The following is a 24,277-nucleotide window of genomic DNA, read 5'->3' on the forward strand; positions in this document are numbered from 1 at the left end:
CAGCCCTGCTGGTCGAGCAGGAGGATCGGCCTGCGCTTCCAGCACCCTGGGAGGTATAGCATGGTGTGGAGGTGCCATCTACATGGACAGAGTCTGCAGCCAGCTGGGATCTATAGTGGTAAGAAGACATCTGCATATCCAAATAGTGACTGTAGTATTTATAAGTGAATTCCTTTCATAAAGGCTGCCGCTGAGACCTGTAGTTCCACGGCTGTTGATATGCTGGACCTGAGCATCTTACAATCAGACTTTGGGGGTTTGTCTTTCTCCCCTGCGCTATAAGGTCAGTACTTTACTATTCATACATAAAGGAATCACAAGTGGGACTAGTTCTTCAGCTAAGGAATACATAGCATCTTATTCTACGGTTATTGCCATTTCTCTGTTTCTTGTGGATTACAATTTATCACACAACTTAACACTGCAGTATAAATTAAGCTAGCTGAAGACAAAAGTGGAACTTAAGGAACATCCACCGCTTTATTTCTGTGTGCATTGGTCTGTGTGCTGAGGCCTCAGTGGGAAGGTATTCAATACATGTGTTAAAAGTATTGAGGATCTATCTCCCTGTTTACCTGTTCACATATACTCCCCTTTGACTTATTACTGGGTACAAGTGTATGATATTTTTTTGCATTGAACAAATACTTCCTGCCAATCATAATCTGTTTATTCATTTGTTACTCATACAATTTCCTTAGGTTATTATTTACCATAGTAAACATTTACAAGTGGTTCATTGATATTGTGTGTGAGTCTCTATTTACTACCTCAGCTGATGAAGTGACAGAATCCAGGGCCTCTGTAAATATATTTCATGGTTTATCATTATTGTGTTGTCTCTGTTGCTGGGCTCCACACTAATATTATCAAACAGGTGTGCCAGAGGGGTTGAGATCATTCTTGGGGTTGAGAGGCAGAGTACAGAACCAAACATACATTAAGCGGCTCCTTTGGGGGTAGCACTACAGACACAAAAAGGGATCTTTGCAGGAAACTGCTGCAATCTCCAACATCCTTCTGTCTGAACAAACTGCTGTCAGAGGAACTTGTTTTACCACTAGGAACCCCAAATGGAAATTAAGCTATTGAAGCAAAGGATACATGTACAAGTGCTTTCAGAACCAAGCCTAATGCCATGTACACACGATCATTTTTCGGCATGTAAAAAACGAAGTTTTTCAGCCTCTAGAAAAAAAACTAAGTTTTTCAGCCTCTAGAAGAAAAACAATGTTTTTTTCAACTTCATCATTAAAACGACGTTGCCCACACACAATCGTTAAAAAAAAAATGCTCTAGTAAAGCGCGGTGAGTAAAATGTAGGGGTCTGATAATGTTGATATAGATATAGATATATAAATATAGACGTTCACTTTAAGGATTGATAATGCACCCTTGTTTGCTTTTTCACAGATGTTCACAGCTTCTTTGTTTGTCCTTGGAAATCAGACACAGGCTTCTGATAAGGCCTGTTCGGAATAGACTTTCTACTAAACCAGTTTGAACTGGCCAGAGACTCTTGAAAACGTTTTTTTGCCAGTCACGTGATGTAACCACCCATTTAACTGTTCCCTTGCTATAAAGAAGAAATGGACTTTAATTGGACTAAACTATACGATCACACCTTCATCACGCCTAGAATACACTTCATACATACCCATATCTTATGAATATTCACACGTATAAATTGTTTTCCCCTGTAGTTGTAAGCGCAGAAACACTTTCACTTTTACTTGCTTATATGCCGAGATTTGTGTTGTCTTTCTCCATTGCAATGTTTTATAATTAAAGCACCTACTTATTATCTTTATCTACCATCTTATCTGATCATCTTAATTAAGACCCACAAATCGGATTTAACAGCTGGTGCCGTGACCCGGATTCAGTTCCGTTGGACTTCTGACCAAAGAGACGGGAAACCCATGGTGGGCAGAACAAGTGGCCACGGTAAGAAAACCTTTTATTCTTACTCTTTCTGCCCACCACGGCAAGTACCAGTCGGTGTCTGAAGTCTATTGGCTGACGTCTGTTGTTTTTCTTTTTCTTTGATGAGATGGTGAGATAAAATGAATGGAAACCAGAGTAATGTTAATGCTACACTGTTTGACCCAAATAACTCCTCTACTTTACTTGTTGCAGAAATAGAATCGATAATTATCAATGTTGATGTTTTGTTTCCATGCTTGGGGTGTCAATAGATTTATGAAACTTGTTGTGAAAAGGTCTGACCAGAGGACTGTAGTAGTGAGCCTGTGTGGCTAGTAAGGCCTGTGTGCCCAAGTGTAATAAAGTGCCAGTTGATGGCTACTGTGTGTAGCCCAGGAGAAATTTTGGGTGACGACCCATACTTTTTTAAGTAGAGACTCGAGAGTGAATTCTCTAGATTGGGAGCACGGTGCTCCCATGGACCTTTCAAACCGGGTAAGGTAGAAGTGGCACAAGTAAGTCCTATGACTGATATGACAGACAGATGTGGACAGTGGTTAAGATGACACCAAAACTATTATAGGTTGGACCAAAACAGAGCTGATCTAGTACCAGAAGGAGTTATGATCAACTTGGGTTTCTGTGTATGTTAATTTTTATGACAGAGTTGAATAAGGTGATTAAAAATGTAGAGAGTGAGACCAATGTACAATGTGTTTTTGAAAGTATGCAACATGATGAAACTAACTAATTATGATCCTGTCAAAGTTAGAGAATTAGACCAGGCAATGCCATTGTTATATAAATGTTTGAGAAGCAGAAAATCAATGCTACTTTTGGATGATTGTAAGATAATGATGAGACGAGCCTGCTGCCTTTTGCAGTTTCCTCCCCCCTCTTTTGTGCTTGGGTTAGTGTGTGAAGAAAAGAGTGAGATGCCCCTCCCTTCAAATACCTGGTGTAAAGGAGCCAGATAGTTCTGAATATCTAAGAAATGTTTAATTATGTGGCAACGTGAAATCCTAGTTAAAATTGTTAGTTTTTGTTATGTAACTCTAGGATTAATTTTAAACAAAGAAAGAAAAGGTAGCTATAATTATTTAAAACGGAAAAAGATAAAGTGTGGCGCTAAAATAAACAAAACCTATTAAATAAGTTCATGAGGGGGGCGTGGCCGCGGCATGAGAGAGTGAGGACGCGCTCTCTGTGAGCTCCGTACGACCCACGCTTCTACAGGCACCTACGGCGGTTCCCGGGGGGGATTCTCACACCAAAAGATGCCCTCAAAGCGCAAGCCCTCCCCGCAACCTCAGCGGACACCTCGGGGAAGCTCCGGTTTGCTGGACACCTACTTTGGAGCCGGCGGCGAAACGGCAAGTACCGCCAAGATGGCGCCCGGGTCCCACGCTGCTAGGCCTGAAGCCAGGCAGGCCTCTCCTATAGCTTCCCCACATGTGCAGGCTCCTACCCAGCCTCGCTCCCCATCCACCTCCGGCTCAGAAAGCATTGATGAGCAGGGGAGCGGAGCGGATCCCTGGGGAGATAAGGACATTCGTTCTCACATACTCTCCCATCCCACTAAGGCTGACCTGAAGCTTTTTGTTCACAAGGTGGAGAAGGCCCTGAGGCAGGACATCGCAGATCTGCAGGTAGACACTGCTCATTTGGGGGGCAGAGTGGAAACTCTGGAAACACAGTGGGAAGAAACAACCCCAGCCCTGCAAGCACTCACTGAACACTGTAAAATGCAGGATCGCAGGCTTGAGGCCCTGCTGGATCAAATGGACGATTTTGAAAATAGAAGCCGCAGGGTGAATATTCGCATCAGAGGCCTACCTGAGGCGACAGGCCCGAGGGAGATTGTCCCCACCTTACAGGGGGTTTTTAAACAAATCCTAGGCCGCCAAGCCCCTGACTTCATTGAAATAGATCGAGCACACCGTGCCCTACGCCCTCCCTCGGATGACCCAGACAAACCCTGGGACATTATTTGTAAGCTGCACAAATACTCCCTCAAGGAGCGCATTATGACCCAGGTCAGAGGCGTCCGGCATGTGGACTTCGATGGCGCACAACTAACCTTCTTCCCAGACCTGTCCAGGCGCACGCCGGGCCCTCAAACCCCTTCTAGGGGCTCTCCAGGATGCTCAGCTGACCTACCGTTGGGGCTTTCCATTTAGCCTGTCTGCTACTAAGGACGGTCAGTCACATACACTTCGTACCAAAGAGGACCTGCCCCGATTCCTGGAATCCCTGGGGCTCCCTCGTGTGGATATCCTGGACTGGAGGGCCTCGCCGGACATACCTTTACCTAACCGCCCTGGACAGTGGCAACCGGTCCGCCGCCGCAACCGCCGTCGTGGCCCCAGGAGGGGTCCACCGGGCCATACTCCGCTCCCTCATTCCCCGCAAGGAGAGGCGTGAACTGTGAATTGTGGCCTTTGAAGTTCCTGGCTCCTGTAATGCCTCCTTCTGTTTTCCTTTACGTTTTGGTTTTGGTTGTCTATTGGCATTGCCGGATGAACTGTGGCTTCTACAATTTTTTGGCTCCTGAACAGCCATGTTCTCCTTTTTGATGCCGACAATACTGAATGGTATCCCCCCCTGATTGCCGTTATACTAGTCTCCCCTGGGCTTAGGGGTAGACGATGCTTTAAGTGATGCCAGCGGGTCGCTGGACGGACTCGCACTCTGTGCCTCGTCACTAACCCCCCATTAGGCCGACTCCTTTGGAGTTATGCTCCCTTTGTGGGGACAACCTCTGCTCGCTGATCCCCGCCGCCGTTCCCTTTCTGGGAGGCGGAGGGGATCCCCGACCGGCGGTGTAATTGCACTAAGTTGTGCCCGTTGGGCATTGTGTTATTTTTGGATATTTTCTTTTTTGTTCCTTGATGATTGTTTTTCCTTTATTCCTCTCCCACCCCATGTGTTTTTGGTACTAAGCATCTGTTCTAACCGTGCTCTATCTCCTAGGCTCCATCGAAGTTCAGTGAGTTCTATGTGCTTCTGTTTGCTGGCAGGGTTGTGTGAACGGTCCCTCCCGCGTCCAGTCCTGGATCATCTGCGATGGCTGATATGAAAGTCGTATCGTACAACGTTCGTGGCCTGGACTCTCCGATGAAACGCAGTAAGTTGTGGCTTAAGATGAAACGCATGGGGGCTCATGTTCTTTTTTTACAGGAGACACATTTCCGCACTGACTCGGTCCCCCGCCTTCCCACTCACCTTTACCCTCAGTGGTTCCTTGGCAATTCTCCCCGAGCTAAATCGGGGGGGGGTGGCTATTGCGATCCACAAAAATTGCCCTTTCATCGTTGAAGATCAGAAACTAGACCCTGATGGTCGCTTTGCCTTTGTCAAGGGCACCATCTCTGGTCGTAAATATACCCTCGCTACACTCTATGCTCCGAACAGCGGACAGATTTTCTTTCTGGACTCTGTATTGGAGTCTTTGTCTACCTTCCGGGATGGACACCTCATCCTGGGGGGAGACTTTAACATGTGCCCGGACCCCCATGTAGACACATCCTCAGGCCGCTCGGGGCATTCGTTTTGCCTTTTTGAAACGCTTCCGGAAGGCTCTACAGGCCCACCACTTGGTGGACTGTTGGAGACTGCTCCGCCCGACTGACAAGGACTACAGCTATTTTTTGGCTACGCATGACGTATATACCCGCATAGATCTTCTATTGATGGATCAGTTCTCCCTTGACTCATTGGCCGGGGCCTCCATTGGCTCCATTACTATTTCCGACCACGCGCCGGTGTCCGTCTCCCTGCGTCCCCTTTCGGTGGAGGCACGGACTTGGTCATGGCGCTTGAACGATGGCATCCTTGATGATGCTGTTGCTCAGAAGCGAGTCTCGGATACTATCTCCTTGTACTTCGCAGAGAATACGGTTGGCGAGGTGGGCATGGGGTCTATCTGGGAGGGCCACAAGGCGGTGGTGCGGGGAGAACTGATCTCACAAGGGGCTAGGCTTAAGAAGGCTAGGGAGGGTGAACTGCAGACTCTGCTGGCTAGGCTTCACACAGCGGAGCTTACCCATAAAAAAAAGGTTACCCCAGAGCTGGCGGTGGAGCTGGCCTCCCTCCGCCGGGATCTGGCGGATCTACTGGACTCTAAGATCAGGGCGCGGCTACGATACCTGACCCATAAATTTTATGAGTTTGGCAATAAATGCGGGAGGATGCTGGCTAGGGCCCTCAGGGGCCAACGGGACGCGGGCCACGTACACAAATTGAAGTCTGCGGCGGGCACGCCTGTTGTCCATTCATCCAAGATAGCGGCGGCGTTTCGGGACTTCTATGCCCAGCTTTACAACCTCCCAGACACGCTGCCGGGCGTTTCTGATACACAGCGTGCTGCTAGAATACACCAATACCTGGCAGAGGCGCAATTCACACAGTTAGAGGCGTCGGTGGGTAAACAACTTGATGCCCCTATCACGGTCGCAGAGATTCGGGCGGTAGTAAAGGATCTCCCTAATGGGATGGCTACACCAATACTTACTATAAAAAATATGGGGAGGAACTGTCGAGGCCTATGTGCGCGTATTTTACGGCGTTGGCGTCGGGCACAGCCATGCCTCCGGAGGCACTGCTGGCCCATATTTCGGTTTTACCAAAGGAGGGGAAGGACCACTCCCTGCCGGGTAGCTATAGGCCTATATCGCTCCTGAACACCGACATTAAGATTCTGGCCAAAATACTGGCCAATAGGCTTAAGCCGGTACTCCCGTCTGTGGTACACCCGGACCAAACTGGCTTTATCACGGGCAGGGAAGCGAGGGACAATGCGAATAGGGCACTCCAGCTGATCCACTGGGTAGAATCGCAAACAGCCCCACAACTATGTCTTTTGCTTTCGACTGATGCCGAGAAGGCATTTGACCGGGTGGATTGGACATATATGACTATAGTCTTGACCAGGCTTGGTCTGGGTCCTAATATGCTGGCATGGATATCCTCCCTGTATAGCTCTCCGTCCGCCAGAGTTAAGGTGAACGGCCTACTATCAGATCCCTTTCCGATTAGCAATGGGACGCGGCAGGGTTGCCCGCTGTCACCCCTCGTGTTTGCTTTGACGCTTGAACCGCTGCTCAGCCGGATTCGCCTCAACAGCAATATCAGGGGGTTAAAGGTCGGCCCCAGGGAACATAAGTTGTCCGCCTATGCGGACGACATATTGTTTTATGTGTCTGAACCTCTGGTGTCATTGCCCAACATTATGGCAGAGTTGGCAGAGTTTAACCTTCTATCTAATTTCAAGATAAATTACGCCAAGTCGGAGATCCTATTACTGACCATTCCCCCGGGACTGCGCGCGCAGCTGCAGGCTGCGTTCTCATTCACATGGTGTCAATCGTCCCTGAAGTATCTAGGAGTTCATCTATCAGCGAGCTGCGCTCAGTTGTATGAGTATAACTACGCCCCACTGCTCTCGACCATTAGGGTGGATTTGGGAAGGTGGGATAAGGCGGCCTTCTCATGGATGGGCCGGGTCAGTGTGTTGAAAATGAATGTGCTCCCCAGAATTTTGTTTTTTCTACAGATGGTTCCGATTGCTCTGCCCAGGGCCTTCTTCTCAAGCCTCAATAGCCTATTCATCCAATATATCTGGAGTGGGAAATGCCCTCGGCTAGCTCTCCGCATTCTGCAACGCCCTAAGTCTGCAGGGGGGCTGGGGGTCCCGGTGGTGAGGAGATATTACGAATCAATAGCCCTTCAGCGCATTTTGGACTGGAACCATAGTGTCCAGCACAAGATGTGGGTGCCTTTGGATAAGTACCTGGCAGGGCGTAATCTGTCCCACGCCCCGTGGGTGCCCGGGGAGCATAGGGGTTTGTCTGGACTGGTTTCCCCTTTTGCTGTCCATGCCCTGGCGATCTGGGATGCCTTAAACAAGTCGGGGGAGTTGGCTTTGCCTACCTCTCCGCTGGCGCCCCTGGGGGGCTTCCCCTGGTTTACTCTGGGGGAACATCCGTCCTTTTTCCGGACGTGGACGGCGGACGGGGAGTCCAGGTGTGGGAGGTTTGTCCAGGATGGGGGTCTGCTGCCTCTGGCCACGCTGAGGGAACAATATGGCCCCTTTCTAATGGATGAGTGGCGCTATCGGCAACTTAGTCATTTTCTCGCCTCTCTGCCCCGGGGAGTCAGGTCGCCCACGCAGGCATCCCCCTTTGAACGCCTCTGTATGTCCCCGGCGGCTATCCCTCACGCCATTTCTGTGTTATATGCCTTGATCTACTCCCTGCGGGAAAACGGGAAGCCAAGGTTCGTACGGGAATGGGAAGGAGACCTGCAACACAACTTTACTCAGCCTCAGCTGGACCACATGTACAAACTCACACACATTTGAGCACGGTTGACACAAAGATGCAGGAAAATAGCTATAAGGTGCTCACCAGATGGTACAGGGTCCCAACCAGGCTTACTCAGATGTACCCTTCTCTTTCAGATGCATGCTGGCGGGAGTGCGGCCAACGGGGCACTTTCCTGCATATTTGGTGGGAGTGCCCCAGGCTGTGCCCCTTTTGGCAAGATGTCCATGCCCAGATCAAACTGATCCTGGACGTGGTACTTCCAGACTCTCCATTGGAGTCCCTGCTTCACTTCCCTACCATCCCAGTCAGCCTTTATCGCAAGTCTGCACTGCCTCATCTGCTTAATGCGGCCAGGCGGCTGATTCCAATACATTGGAAGACACCTCAGGTACCGTCCCGCTCTGAGTGGGTGACTATGGTAAACAAAATTATGGAAGCGGAGAAGTGGATGGCACAGTGCAAAGATAAATATGACAAATTCTACTCGATATGGGCGACTTGGATAGACTATACGGGCCCTGAGGAGCTGCCTGGGCCCCCCCCAGGGGGTGAACCCCTCTGGCAGGGGGCCCAATGTTGTAGAAGGAGGTGCCGCTGATGACCCTAATGAAACAGTGGACTGATGTAGCCATAGTAGAGATGTTACAGTCTATCTAGTATCTCTTTGTTGTTGATGCACATGTACCGAAACCCCCCCCCCTTGTTCCTTTCGTTATGTATCTGACCCTCTCCTACCCCCCCTTTCTTTTCTCTGCTCTCCCATTGCATGTTAGCCCGAAGCTCGGAGGCTTGTTAAGATAATTTTAGCTGGTGGGGGGGCATCCCTCCTCCTGGGGTATGCTTCGGTGGTGCGGGCGGGGTGACCCATAATGGAATTGGCTTATAATATACCCTGTATATGATGCTCCTTATTCCCCCAGCCGTGAGCCCTGGTATGGGCATGCCCTAGAAGATATGTTTTAGCACTATGTTCCGCTCGAATGCCCGAGCTAAGGTCCGTATTGACGTGCACTGCAATATGATTATTGTACTTCCTGTACTTCATTTATCGGGCCATGTTGGCCGTCTGTCTGTATGTTTGTTTTCCCTGTGAAAAAAACTTTTTGAAAATAAATAAGTTCATGAGGAAAAGCAGCTTCAATCATTAGGATAAACCAGAGTCCACGGTGCAATCCATCCAATGAAGGGAAAGGAAAGCCAATGAATGATAGGAAATCCGTAACAATAGAAATGAATATAGTTCGGCTTACCAGATGATGAGACCCAATTAAGTGTACACTTATCAGGTCATACAGGCTTGTGGGATATCAATGATCCATGTGTCATCCGATGAAGGAGAAACCATTTACTGCATAGAGAGATCCTTGCTTCTGTCGTGTTGTTGGAGCCAATTGAATGGTACTGATAGAGGTTCTCAGCAATTCTCAGATTGTGACAAGGATTGTTACCAGTGAAAAAAATATAGCACACATAGCGTGATACTGTATATAAAATGATGATTTATTAAAAAGGGAAACATTTTAAACTCACATGTGATACGAGTAAAAAAGCGCTTAGCGTATAACTGGCAGAAAGGTCAGTGTGCGTCAGTGTCAATACTGCTTGAATTAGGAGAAATGGAAGTGAAAAGATGTACTCCAATCAAGCTTGCCAGCTTTTTCCTAGAGAGAGAAGAAGACCTCAAAGAGGAGGATGACCACATCTGCTTAAAACTTATGGAAGAAGAAATGCAGCAAATTTCCCCAGTAAAGGACACTACTCTTGAAAATCCTCATCTATCTGATCCTGTTTGTGGACGGTTCATGCCTGCACAAAGATGGAGTCCCAAGAATGGCATATGCGGTTACAACATTGGAGGAAGTGATTGAGATCCAACTACTCCCTTCATCACTTTCAGCGCAGGTTGCCAAAGTGGTAGCACTCACAAGAGCCAGTGAGACCGCAAAGGATCAAACAGCCAACATCTACACTGATAGCAAGCATGCTGCCAAAGTAGTCCATGATTATGGACCCATAAGGAAGAACAGAAGACTCACAACTGCTGCAAGAGAACCAATTCAAAACTGAAAATATGTTCAAGAACTTTTTGAACCAGTCACCCTCCCAAAGGAAGTAGCCACCCTGAAGGTCAACGCACATACAACCCATGGAAGAAAAAGGAAACCGTTGTCTGATCATACTGCCAGGAAGACTGCTGAAACACCCATGGAAGCAATCATGACCCTAATCAATGATTTTTCAACGGAATAAGAAGAAGCCCGTAACAGATTGAAGGAAAAGAACAAATACTGAAAGTAAAGGAACTGATTAAGAAATTGCAAGAATCTGCACCTGACGATTGGAATAAAATCATCTAAAGGGACGAAACAAGGAAGGATCAAGATGGACTTGTGCAAGGAAAAAGGAATATGTGTCCCATCTCAAACGGAGAAGATGATTATGCCACTAGCTCATGGACTGAGTCATGTATGCCATAAGGCAATGGAGAGAGACATAAGCAAGGCTGGATGTTTTTTTTCAAAACTCCAGAAATGCATATCAAGACTTTGTTGAATGCATAATCTGTGCTAAAAATAACCCAGGAAAACCAACCAGAGTAACACAAAGACATTTGGCCAAGTCACTATTCCTTTTGCAAAGACTTCAGATTGATTAAATCCAATTGCCCAAATCACTTGTGTGCACTTAATTTCTAGAACTTGGTGTTTTTTTCCATCAACCAAGATGGCGATGGTACGCCTCAGCGCTGTACATGCAGGCTTTGACCTATTGGTCTGTACGCCGACGTGAGACAATCACCCCCATAGGTGTATCACCTGGGAGGAGTCTTTGTGACGTCACAGGTCACGTGTCCGCATCGCGGCGACGTATGTCTGACGTTGCCGCGATGGTGTATAAAGAGCGTGGCGTCTGCAGCCGCAAATTGTGTTAAATAACACCGGACACATCTCTCTGCTCATGATCCAGCGGATGGATATCTTGGAAAACCTACAGGTAACCTATATCTATTGGGGACATTTGTTACCCATTTCTTTAAAAACTATATGTAATTGATCTCTTTGATCCTAATGTGGAAATGTATTTTTCCTTATATTTTGGTATTAGATTTCAGCCTGATATACCCTTATTAGACCTTCCAATGCTGTGGCTTAGACGCATCTGAGCATAAAGTTCTGGGCAACGCTCCGCAGCTCTCGTTTATCCAAATGTTCCTCTTTTGGTTACCCTTATTGGTTCTATTGAACTACATGATACTGCCAGGTATTTATTAAATAATTTTTTTAATTATTTACCACCTGGTGATCTAACTTTGGAGCTGCGTGCCTAAATTACCTATGGTTATTTATTATTATTTTTATTTCTCTGTTTATGCTCTTTGATACACTATGGCCCCGATCTAGCCTATTGATACCACGGGAATTTTTGGGTTTCCACCATTCAGCAACTATCTGTGTGTTGTTTTTCTACTGGTTTTATATATATATATATATATATATATATATATTTTCTTTGTATAATGGAAGTCCTTTCATTTGTTAGTAAGTCTGGCTGGCGCCAATTTTTGTGCATCTAGTTATTGAACAACATTCTTTTGTTTTAATTTAAATCATGTATTTCTTCATATAACTTAATATAATACTATGCAGCTACTTCATGCATCTATATTGTTGTTTTGTATTTATCTAAAAAATGTAATTACCGTATTTGTTCTCTTTGATGTTTAGTATTGCCTGTCCAAAAGCTCCTGAGGAAGCTCTCTGTAGAGCGAAACATGTTGAGCAAGTACAAAAGTCAATGCTAAAACTGGTCTTCCTTGTATACTTCTGGAGATCATCCATTTTTTCATCTTACTGATGGTTTTTACATATATTTATTATCTGTTAAAAATAAAATTATTTTCTATTTTTCTACATTCCTTTTGTTGTCTATTATATTTCTACTAGCACCATTTAAATAGTCCCCGGGTCCTTAGGTACCCTTCCTCCCTTTACTCATTTTGTACTATATGGGACGAGGTGCTTGGAATTGATGATTTCTTTGTCCATAAACAATATTTCCGGCTCCATTGTCAGCAATCCTGCCAGGAACTCTTGCGACTCTACACTCCTGCGCCTCCTGTCTGCATTACCAGGGGCCTCGAGTCAGAGGTGTAAGAGAGGCCATCCTCTGCATATCAGGCTCTACCGCCAGGTAGGTGACAGAAGGCCTGTAGAAAAAGCATTTGACACAGTTCCCCATAAACATTTACTGTACAAAGTCAGGTCCGTTGGCATGGACCATAGGGCGAGTACATGGATTGAAAACTGGCTACAAGGACGAGTTCAGAGGGTGATGATAAATGGGGTGATGATAAATGGGGAATGGTCAGGGGTGGGACGTGGGGTCCCATGGTTCTGTGCTGGGACCAATCCTGTTTAATTTGTTCATAAACGACCTGGAGGATGGGCTAAACAGTTTAATCTATGTATTTGTGGACGACACTAAGCTAAGCAGGGCAATAACTTCTCCGCAGGATGTGGAAACCTTGCAAGAAAGATCTGAACGAATTAATGGGATGTGCAACTACATGGCAAATGAGGTTTAATGTAGAAAAAAATTATTCTTATGCATTTGGGTGGCAAAAATATGAATGCAAACTACTCACTGGGGGGTGAACCTCTGGGGGAATCTTCAATGGAAAAGAACCTGGCGGTCCTAGTAGATTATACACTTGGCAATGGCATGAAATGCCAAGCTGCTGCTAACAAAGTAAACAGAATATTGGCATGCATTAAAAAGGGGAATTTTTTTCCCCTATCCTTACTTACCTCGGGGGATGGAGCAACAGACTGATGCTACAGCTGTCCCCCGGTGTGTCTCTGCGCCGAGAGCCGAGCCACTGAACACCGCCGATGGCTCGGTTCTCACTCCTCCCCGAGCAGAGCGATGCTAGCTGTCAGCATCGCTTCTGCTCAACTTCTCAGCACTCATTGGAGCGCTGAGCAGTGGAGGGGCGGGGAGCGGCAGTCTCAGCGGATCCAGACTTGGAAGTCGGGATGACGCGCTTCCCAGACTGATGGCAGTGATGTCAGCGGAGAGCGGACCTCAGACTGCTCTCCGCTACAAAATGGGTCACAGCAGTGCAAAACTAATTGCACTCCCGTGACCCTTAGGAGAAGCCCAGCCTAAAAAGCTCAGGCTTGACTTCTCCTTTAACGCCAGGGATAAAGCGATAATTCCCCCACTCTACAAGACTGGTCTGGCCTGGAAAGGATGTGATAGTCCCTTCCATTGGTTTCAGTGGGGGGCATCGATAGTTTAAAAAAACTGTTAGATAAGCACCTGAACAACCGCAACAACAGGAATATACAATGTAATACTGACATACTGTATAATCACACACATAGGTTGGACTTCTGTCTTTTTTCAACCTCACCTACTATGTAACTATTACCAGTTTTATGTTTACTTTCTATTCTACACTGATAAGTGCCATAACACCAGATGCTATTATTTATCACAGTCAGTTAATTTCCATAGAAAAAGAAAAGAAAGAGCCTAGGCTCTGAAGAAAGGGGTGCACCCCGATCCTCTTGTCATCAAGTCCTACTTGTAGGTGCCAAGAGATCCAGCTTGATTGTCAGAAAAGCTTGTACCTAAGCTCGTTTGTGAGTAGGACTATTGCTTTTATTCTATTTTTAATAAAACTTTTACAACTTTTAGATCTGGTAATGCACCAGGTCGTGCGCCCTCTCTTTTTTTTATTTCTAGCTAATTGAACACCCAATGTTCTGAGGAGGGCTGCAAGACTATAGACTTTTTTTTCGTCTACAGTCCTCCGCTCTACCAACTGAGCTATCAAAGGAGCTTATAGACTTTGCCTTAAGACTGGACTACACCACCCGTGTCTAGTGAAACACCGGAGCGCAGGATATTTTTGTTCTATAGTTAATTTCCAAAGCCATATATATACCAGCCCTGTATTTGCTGTGAAATTGATCTTAAACCAGAGGTTAACCTTTTTATGGTTACAGAGTTCTAATGGATTACCCAATATGTCCCTATACTCCATTTGTCAGACTGTCAAAATCATCATCCTCACTAGTCCTATTAGGTACAGTATGACTTTAGAAGATGTCATTAGCATGGCTTCACCTTACATGGACAGCTGCAAGAATAAAAAGCATTAATTAAAGCAAAATAAAAATGTAAATTGTAATGTAATGTAATGTAAAATGTAAAAGTTTCTAATGAACAATATTTGTTTCTTGTGACATAACAGCACATTTAATGCATATGGTGTCCCATACCCCCCTGCAAGTCTTATACACCTCTGTCCCCAATCCAGCGAGATATTTCCCAGGAAGCTGCCTGTCAGAATCTTCAGAGCCAAGCCCACGCATGTGCAATACACTCTCTATTCATTCATTCAAAGAGTTCATGTGCCGCTGGAGCATGCTTTACAATCTCTCCATAGGATTTTCAATAGAGGGTTACTGCTAACGCGTAGGCCTGGCTCAGAGGATTCCGAGCTTTGTGGGAAATATTTCACTGGAATAGGAAGGCTATGTCCTGCAGAGGCAGCTGGGGGCGGGAGCACTATGTTACTATACCACAGGTAGTTTAACCTACCAGTTTTTAAAACATTTTCAGAGATTCAGCCCCATATTCCCATTTGGTTCTCATACTCCTAAGTGATATGCATACCCCATTAAAAATCCCTGTTTACACTTACCATCCAGAAGCTGTCATTGGTGTTTTCATCACCTGCAACTTCGCTGTAAATCACTGACATGGCCTTGTTCTAATCTTCTGTCAGTAGATGTCTACAACAAAACACAATTGTTATTTACTTAAACGATGGAATAAAGAATTTTTGCACAATCTATTGCAATTTTACCTCCCGTGAACCTTTGGATTCTTTACTTTTAGACCTTAATCCGGTTGTTTTCAACCTTAGGGAGACTAATGCCGCGTACACACGATCGGTTAAACCGATGAGAATGGTCTGATGGACCGTTTTCATCGGTCAAAAACGATCGTGTGTGGGCGCCATCGGTTATTTAAGCATCGGTTAAAAAAAAGCCAACTTGTTTTTAATTCAACCGATGGATTCCTAACCGATAGAAAAAAAAACGATCGTTAGTAGGCACGACCATCGGTTAAAAATCCACGCATGCTCAGAATCAAGTCGACGCATGCTTTGTCAGCACGTCGTTGTGTTTTATGTCACTGCATTCTGACACGATCGTTTTTCTAACCGTTGGTGTGTAGGCGCGACGGACCATCAGTCAGCTTCATCGGTTAACCGATGAAAACGGTCCATTCTCATTGGATGGACTGATCGTGTGTACGCGGCATTAGGCTCACTAACATCTTCCAGTACCCTGCATACTCCAAAGCTCAAATACACGTGTATATTATATATATATATATATTTATATATATATTTACAATAAATTAAAAGTATTGGGACGCATGAACTTTAATGGCATCCCAATCTTAATCCGTAGGGTTCAATATTGAGTTGAATGAAAGAGTGTGGGGGTCGTGGCGCTGTCTCAGCTGGAGGCTAAATATACCAGAACAGTGGTACGTTAAAGACTTGTATGTGATCCAGATAAAGGTAAGAGCTAGTGGATCTAATCAGTAAAAGTGCCTCAATAAACTTCATATGTGATTGAATATGAATGATGTGTATTAGAACACTCATAATATGTTGTGTGAAAAAATAATAATAATGTGCACCAGTGATGGTACAGGTAAGTGTAACACTCAGTATCAGATAGTAATATAACAACAGGTGCACTAGGTGAGTAACCAATACAGTAGTAATAAATTAATATAAATAAATCAATATACAAATAAGTGCAAAGTTGATAATAGCCGCCTGTCAGCAGTGAAAATGCTGGATCAAAGCACGGCAATTAGTAAGTGAACAACCTAAGTAAAAGTGCAAAAAGTGTTAGGTAATAAATCCAAAAATAAATGAATCAGCAGTCCATATATGATAGATCAAATTGCAGAGATCAGAGGTATGTGAGATTGTTCGTGAACAGGTGCTCCCACTTTGGATAAGTGATCACAATATGCAGTTGTGAAGGTTCACGCAGTGGTTCCGGTGCTCCCCCTCCTGGGTCCCCACTCACCAGAGGCACTCACCCCTGCAGGGGTAAAGTGCATATAACTGTGTGATCTCCCACCGCTCGACTTTCACCTTCTTAGGTCCTATGGATAGATGTCCTAATCCAGGTGGTTCAGGTCCTCTCGGCTGTCCAAGTTCCTCCAAGGGAAAAAATAATCTCACATAGCGTAGTATGTTCAAAACCAAGGGGTAGTTTATTCGCACAACCACAAAAACTGGCGTGCACAAAAAGCAGGATGAATACAAAATTACAGAAAATAAAACTAGAACCAAGGTTCCAATAAAACGGTTAAAATAAAATAAAAATAAAAACAGAGATAAGTGGGCAGCTATCTGACGATAGCAAACCTCCCAGCACAGCACTCTTAGCCGATAAAAGATGTCACCTTCAGCCTAGGAACGGCGTGCGTTCCACTGATGATCAGCTGGTTAACCCGGAAGTGCGTGTGGGTGTGCGTGTATCCGCTTTACGCACGTTTCGTTATGATTACGTCTTCTGAAGCGGGTACACGCATACCGTAGCTTGTGATTTAAATAGCAAGCGTCATCATGAAAACAGCCCTCCCACTGTACAGTGATAGCTAATCAAGGGGTTTGTAGGGGATCCCCATCCAATCGGACTGGTTTGAAGTAGCTCTTTTGGACATACCTTGTTTGCATGTTAACGCTTACTTACATAAACATAGTTAATGCAATTAGTCAGTGGACTTTGGTACAATATCAGGCTGTGATTACTATTAGGGTAAACAATAGGAAATATATATATGTCTGCGTATGGCCCATAGGGATGGTGTATTACGCCAAACGTTGTGAGGAACAACCTCATAAGGTGTGATGATTAATAACAAATGTGAATGGAAATAAAACTAAGTGATAAACTGTGTGTTTACATTTTTATTTTTATTTTATTTTAACCATTTTATTGGAACCTTGGTTCTAGTTTTATTTTCTGTAATTTTGTATTCATCCTGCTTTTTGTGCACGCCAGTTTTTGTGGTTGTGCGAATAAACTACCCCTTGGTTTTGAACATACTACGCTATGTGAGATTATTTTTTCCCTTGGAGGAACTTGGACAGCCGAGAGGACCTGAACCACCTGGATTAGGACATCTATCCATAGGACCTAAGGAGGTGAAAGTCGAGCGGTGGGAAATCACACAGTTATATGCACTTTACCCCTGCAGGGGTGAGTGCCTCTGGTGAGTGGGGACCCAGGAGGGGGAGCACCGGAACCACAGCGTGAACCTTCACAACTGCATATTGTGATCACTTTATCCAAAGTGGGAGCACTTGTTCACGAACAATCTCACATACCTCTGATCTCTGCAATTTGATCTATCATATATGGACTGCTGATTCATTTATTTTTGGATTTATTACCTATTGGACTATTGCACTAATTAACCTAACACTTTTTGCACTTTTACTTAGGTTGTTCACTTATTAATTGCCGTGCTTTGATCCAGCATTTTCACTGCTGACAGGCGGCTATTATCAACTTTGCACTTATTTGTATATTGATTTATTTATATTAATTTATTACTACTGTATTGGTTACTCACCTAGTGCACCTGTTGTTATATTACTATCTGATACTGAGTGTTACACTTACCTGTACCATCACTGGTGCACATTATTATTATTTTTTCACACAACATATTCTGTCTGAGTGTTCTAATACACATCATTCATATTCAATCACATATGAAGTTTATTGAGGCACTTTTACTGATTAGATCCACTAGCTCTTACCTTTATCTGGATCACATATAAGTCTTTAACGTACCACTGTTCTGGTATATTTAGCCTCCAGCTGAGACAGCGCCACGACCCCCACACTCTTTCATTTTACTTTTGTGTCCTCTAGGGGATTACTTACCGGGGGGGCTGCAGTCTTTATTTTATTTTATTTTTTCACTACGGAATTTTTTTACTATTTATTATCTACTCCCATTTATATTACATTCTCCATACAGTTTGATCCTAAGCGCGGTTCTTCCCATTATCAATATTGAGTTGGCCCACCCTTTGCAGCTATAATAGCTTCAACTCTTCTGGGAAGGCTGTCCACAAGGTTTAAGAGTGTGTCTATGGGAATATTTGACCATTTTTCCAGAAGTTCATTTGTGAGGTCAGGCACTGATGTTGGATGAGAAGGCCTGTCTCAAAGCCTCCACTTTAATGTGAAGAACGGTCAAGTACCTCCACCCCAAACTCGCTCATCCATGTCTTTATGGACCTTGCATTGTACACTGGTCCAAATCATTTGGTGGAGGGGGATTATGGTGTGGGGTTGTTTTTCAGGGCTTGGCGTCGGCATACCAAGACAATTTGGACAATTTCATGCTCCCAACTTTGTGGGAACAGTTTGGGGATGGACTTAGCAAGGGAGGTGGAAAATTAACTTCAAGTGCAAAAATTCACATTATAATAGTAACTAAAACATAAAAAATTAAAGTGTAACAATCCAAAAAAATAAAAATTCCCAAGTGCTATCTAAAAAGTTGTTGCACTTGAAGTTAATCTGTATGGCAAATATCTATAGGAGGGGTTTCCACCATCGCTGCTAAGTTTCATTTTTTTATGTTTTTTTTTTAGTTTGATGTGTATTATATGTGACGTTACATATTACAGAGACCGGTATTGTGGTAATATTGAAGTTCATTGAGATTTCCATACATTAGAGGGTTCCACTTTAAGTTATTGATTAGTAAGTTAGTGCTACATTTTTTTTTTTTGTAGTGTGGGAACTCCATACCAGTGCTTAGCAGCAAGCCTTTTACTGTCACTTTTTTAATTTACCTCCAATAGTTTATTATAAATTTAAAACAAAGAAAAATTGCGCATACCATATGTGAAAAATATTAGAGAAAAACTGCGACTCAAAAATGCTATACAACATAAAAATACATAGGAAAAGGAGAGGAGTCGCGCTAAATAAATCAGGACAAAAATTTGCTTATTATCCAATATAGTGACATGGACACAATACAAAGTGAATATCCAATCAGCATACAATTAATATCATAAATATAAATAAAATGTATGTAAAATAGAAAAATTGAAAAATGAAAAATAATAAAGCAAAGTCCAATAATAGACGAAGGTAAGAATAGTGAGCCCAAAGTGCAAAATGGATCCACACACGGTGCAGTAGATGACGAACAAAAGCCTCCACCACCATCAAACACTGACCCTTACCAGAGCCAAACAGATCAAACACAGCAGAAATGTAGGAGTGGCATCCAACATCCACATAAAGGTGTAATTAGTATCATCCGTCTGGTATGATCAGCCAGGTATTCGCCAGTATCCCAATCAATCACAGGGTAACGGTGCTCCAGGGTATAGAAAAGAACCAAGGAAAACTTGCATAGTGTAAAATCACTTATAGGTTTAATAGGTAAAAGAATTGTGCGCACTTACATCAATCATGTAGGTAGACAGTAATAAAAAATCAGCCGGCCGGCTCTCAGAAGCGCGTACCCGTCTCTTCCGGGTCCTCACGTGTGATGCGGTGACGTCAGAACACCGCCTCCCAACGTTTCATCTCTAATGGGACTTGATCACGGGATAAGGCGACGCTCCGAGTCACCGCATATACAAAAAGAGGGTGGAGCTAGCCTCGAGGTGAATCCAAGGCAGCCGCACATCCGGCATCTTAACTGTTGGCAATTCAAGACAGCTCAAAATAGAAAACATAGACAATACCTCTTTGGGAAGTATGGGCAAAGAAATATATTAGCACCGATACGCTGATCGGCTCAACGGAAATAGTGACTAATAAAGACGGGCCATTCAATTGTAAGTAATGAAAAGGTCATTAATACCATCGAGCGATCCAAATGGGAGAAATGCGGATGGAATAACTCAACCCACATCTATCACATAGAGCTATATATTAACCCATAAGGATACTCAGGTTGAACTATTTAAAAGGTATGTATAAAACATTCATGTATAAAAAAGGTAATAATAATTAATAAAGTTAAAAGTTATCGAATTTGCAACGAAGGCGGATGTACAACTGAATGGAACACCTCCCAGGTTTACAGCAAGTCCTATATGTTGAATAGACACACTATTGCCATAATCAATCAAGCCCTCCTCTAGTGTATAAAGAACAAGAAAAATAAAAAAGGGCAACATAATTCTGCATATAAAAAATATATGCATATATGGCATATGTCACGAATCACAACATTAATTAATAAAGAGATAATATTACAGATGGATCACAAAATAAAATGAAAAATAAATAAAAAATTTTTTTTTATAAATAAACAAGGTCTCAAAAGAAACACCTTTGTCAAGCAAATGAATTATGAATTGTCAATAAAACAATTCACATCGACCTCGATGTTGAGACCATAAGGAGTGTAACATTTTAATTTATGTATCCATGACATTTCGGACCTTGAGATACTTCTTACTAGGTCACTCCCCCTCCAATGAGCATTACATTTATCAATAGTATGGTGATTACCTATTATACTATAGATCGGCATGTGGCATTAATAAACATCAACGGATTTCAGTTGTGCCCCACCAGGCCAGCCCCCCATGGACAATGTGCCTGTCTGCGGAGTTCAACTCCCCATCCCTGCACTCAGTGCACATATGGGCACTGACAGGCAGCACTGTTGGGCACTGATTGGCAGCACTCATGGGCACAGGTAGGCAACACTGATAGGTGGCACTGGTGGCCACTGATAGATGGAACTGGTTGGCAGCACTGATGGGCCCTGATTGGCACAGATAGGTGGCACTGATTGTCAGCATTTAGTGGCACTGATTGGCAGCACTGATGGTCACTAATTGGCAGCACTGATTGCCACTGATAGGCAGGAACTCGTTGGAGCACTGATAGGAACTGCTTGGTGGCACAGATTGGAACTAATTGGCAGCACTGATTGGCACCACTGATGGGCGGCACTAATAGGCAGCACTGATGGGCCCAGATTGGCACAGATAGGTGGCACTGATTGGCTGCATTTAGTGGCACTGATTGTCAGCACCGGGCACTAATTGGCAGCACTGATAGGTGGCACTGATGGGCACTGTATGTGGCTTTTGATGGCAATGATAGGCGGCACTGATAGGCAGCACTGAATTCCTGCTAAGAAAACACAGGATGTGTAAGTGCTGCTGCTGCAGATTAATTTCACTGACTTTCAAATACAATGCTGTGTGGATTACTGTGGAGATACATTTCTCAATTGGGATTTCACTTGCTATTCACAAGACCCAATTGAGTGGTGGAGACACTGGGCCAGATTCACAAAGCACTTACGCCGGCGTATCTCGAGACGCGCGGCGTAAGTGTAAATATGCGCCGTGCGTATCTATGCGCCGTATCCCCAAAACGAGATATGCCTGAAAACTAGCTATTTCCAACCAACGTAAAAAGATTACACCGGCGCATCTTGGGGCGCAAAAATACGCTAGACGCACCATTGTTTTGCTAGTCAAATATGCAAATGAGGGAGATACGGCGATCCACAAAAGTACGTTTGTGCGGCGCAGGCTACGCGCTGTGCGCATCAGCAGTATGTCCGGTCTAAAGTTACCCCTTATAAAAGCAGGCTTAACTTTGCACCAGACGTGTGCAGGTCAACTAAAGCAATAGTTCTTTGGGTATCGGTGGCACCTTCACACCATAACCCAATAGAGGTACTCTTAAAAAAAGCATATATATTTTATATGCACTTTACATATGGACTTGTTTATAGTTTAACCACTTAAGCCCTGGACCATTTGGCTCTGTAAAGACCAGGTCACTTTTTGCGAATTCTGCACTGCGTCGCTTTAATTGACAATTGCCCGGTGGCTCCCAAACAAAATTGAAGTCCTTTTTTCCCACAAATAGCGCTTTCTTTTGGTGGTATTTTATCACCTCTGCAGTTTTTTGCGTTATAAACAAAAATAGAGCGAAAATTTTTGAAAAAAAAAAAGCAATACTTTGTACATTTTGCTATAATAAATATCCCCAATTTTTTTTTTTTTTAAAAAGCTATTTTTTTCTTAGTTTAGGCTGATATGTATTCTACATATTTTTGGTAAAATCGCAATAAGCATATATTGATTGGTTTGCGCAAAAGTTATAGTGTCTACAAAATAGGGGATAGTTTATGGCATTTTTATTATTATAATTTTTTTTACTAGTACTGGCGGCGATCTGTATTGTGACTGCGACTTTATGGCGGACACATCGGACACTTTTGACACATTTTTGCGACTATTGTCATTTTTACAGCGATCAGTGCTATAAAAATGCACTGCTTACTGTAAAAATGACACTGGCAGTGAGGGAGTTAACCACTAGGTGATGCTAAAGGGGTTAATTGTGCCCTAGGGAGTGATTCTTACTGTTAGGGGGAGAAGCTACCAGTGATACATCACTGATCACTGTTTCCGATCACGGGAAACAGTAGATCAGTGACATGTCACTAGGCAGAACAGGGGAATGTCTTGTTTACAAAGGCATCCCCCTGTTCTGCCTTTGCCGACCGCCGGGCGACAAATTTAAAGGGACGAGCCATGTTGTCGGCGTTTATGTTTGTGCCGCGGTCGGCAAGTGGTTAATATATACTTATATGGACTTTTTCTTTAGTTTATTGATTTTTATGCTATCTCAAATGTGATGCACTTTATATCAGATTGATCCATTTTTTACTGATATATTCACTTAGCACTTTATTATTATAGTAATTACTTCATTATATTTACACATTTACATGGGTGCTGGCAACACTATAGAAGTCTAGCTGATTTTTACGCCTTCATTTTAGCACTTTATTATTATTAGTTTGGTTTCTCTAACACTTTGGTAGCACATTAGTACCCCATTGTCTATTCAATATATAATAATTATTTGTATATTCCTTATGGTAATTAACCCCTTTGCCACCCAGGCCAATTCTGACACTTCTCTCCTACATGTAATAATCATAATTTTTTTTGCTAGAAATTTATTTAAAACCCCCAAACATTATATATGTATTGTTTTAGCAGACACCCTAGGGAATAAAATGGTGATCGTATTCAAATTTTTATGTTACATGGTACTGTATTTGCGCAGCAATTTTTCAAACACGTTTAAAAAAAAAACACCTTTCATGAGTATAAAAAAACAAAAACATCAAAAATAACCAGATTTTTTTGTATAATGTGAAAGATTACGTTACGCCAAGTAAATAGATGCCTAACATGTCATGCTTTAAAATTGAACACACAGTGTATGTAACCTGTGTGGCTCTGATACTAGCCAGTGCCTCACAAGCCACTGACCTCACTACACGTCCCTGTGTTAAACTTGCAGCAGTGCACAGAACTATATAGCGTTAAATGAATAGAAGAATAGGCTGGACAACCGCACTCAGTTTACACCTTTATTAAAGCTCTAGCTTTAGCTATGACCAAGCACCCCATAGTGGTATGAAACATGTCAGCTTTTCATTGATCCTGTGCCTCTGATGTCTTCAATAAAGGTCTACCCTTTTCTTTCAGGCCTCTTTCACACGGAGCGGACCGTTTTTGTGTCCGCTCCGTGTGTGTCCGTCGGCTCAGCGGGGATCCTCCGTGATCCCCGCTGAGCTGTCGGCGGACAGGGCGGTCCCCGCACACTGTGCAGAGACTGCCCTGTCTTTCCTCTGCTCTCCCCTATGGGGAATCGGATGAAGACGGACCGTCTGTCTGTCTTCATCCGATCCGTTCCGCCGGACAGAAGAAAGATAGGGTTTTCTTCCGTCTGAAAAACCGGATCCTGACGGACGCGGATGGTTGCGGACGTTAGCGGATGCTCCATCCGCTAACGGACACGATCCCATAGGGATGCATTACAAGTACGTAAACGGACTTGTAATAAACGGACGAACGGTCCGCTAATGTGAAAGGGGCC

At 43.9% G+C, this 24,277-nt stretch overlaps 1 protein-coding gene across 2 annotated transcripts in view; it reads right to left on the reverse strand.

Moving 5' to 3' along the window:
• LOC120916534 (protein kinase C and casein kinase substrate in neurons protein 1-like) overlaps positions 1-24,277 on the reverse strand; it is a 243,585-nt gene that overhangs the window by 82,872 nt on the left and 136,436 nt on the right. For both annotated transcript variants that reach the window (XM_040327566.1, XM_040327567.1), the window contains exon 2: positions 14,968-15,058. In XM_040327566.1, coding sequence (XP_040183500.1) covers positions 14,968-15,027 — 60 coding nt within the window. In that variant the 5' untranslated portion in view covers positions 15,028-15,058. The remainder of the gene's footprint in view (positions 1-14,967; positions 15,059-24,277) is intronic.

This window comes from Rana temporaria, chromosome 10, assembly GCF_905171775.1.
Source record: "Rana temporaria chromosome 10, aRanTem1.1, whole genome shotgun sequence".
In the NCBI taxonomy this organism is placed as follows: domain Eukaryota; kingdom Metazoa; phylum Chordata; class Amphibia; order Anura; family Ranidae; genus Rana; species Rana temporaria.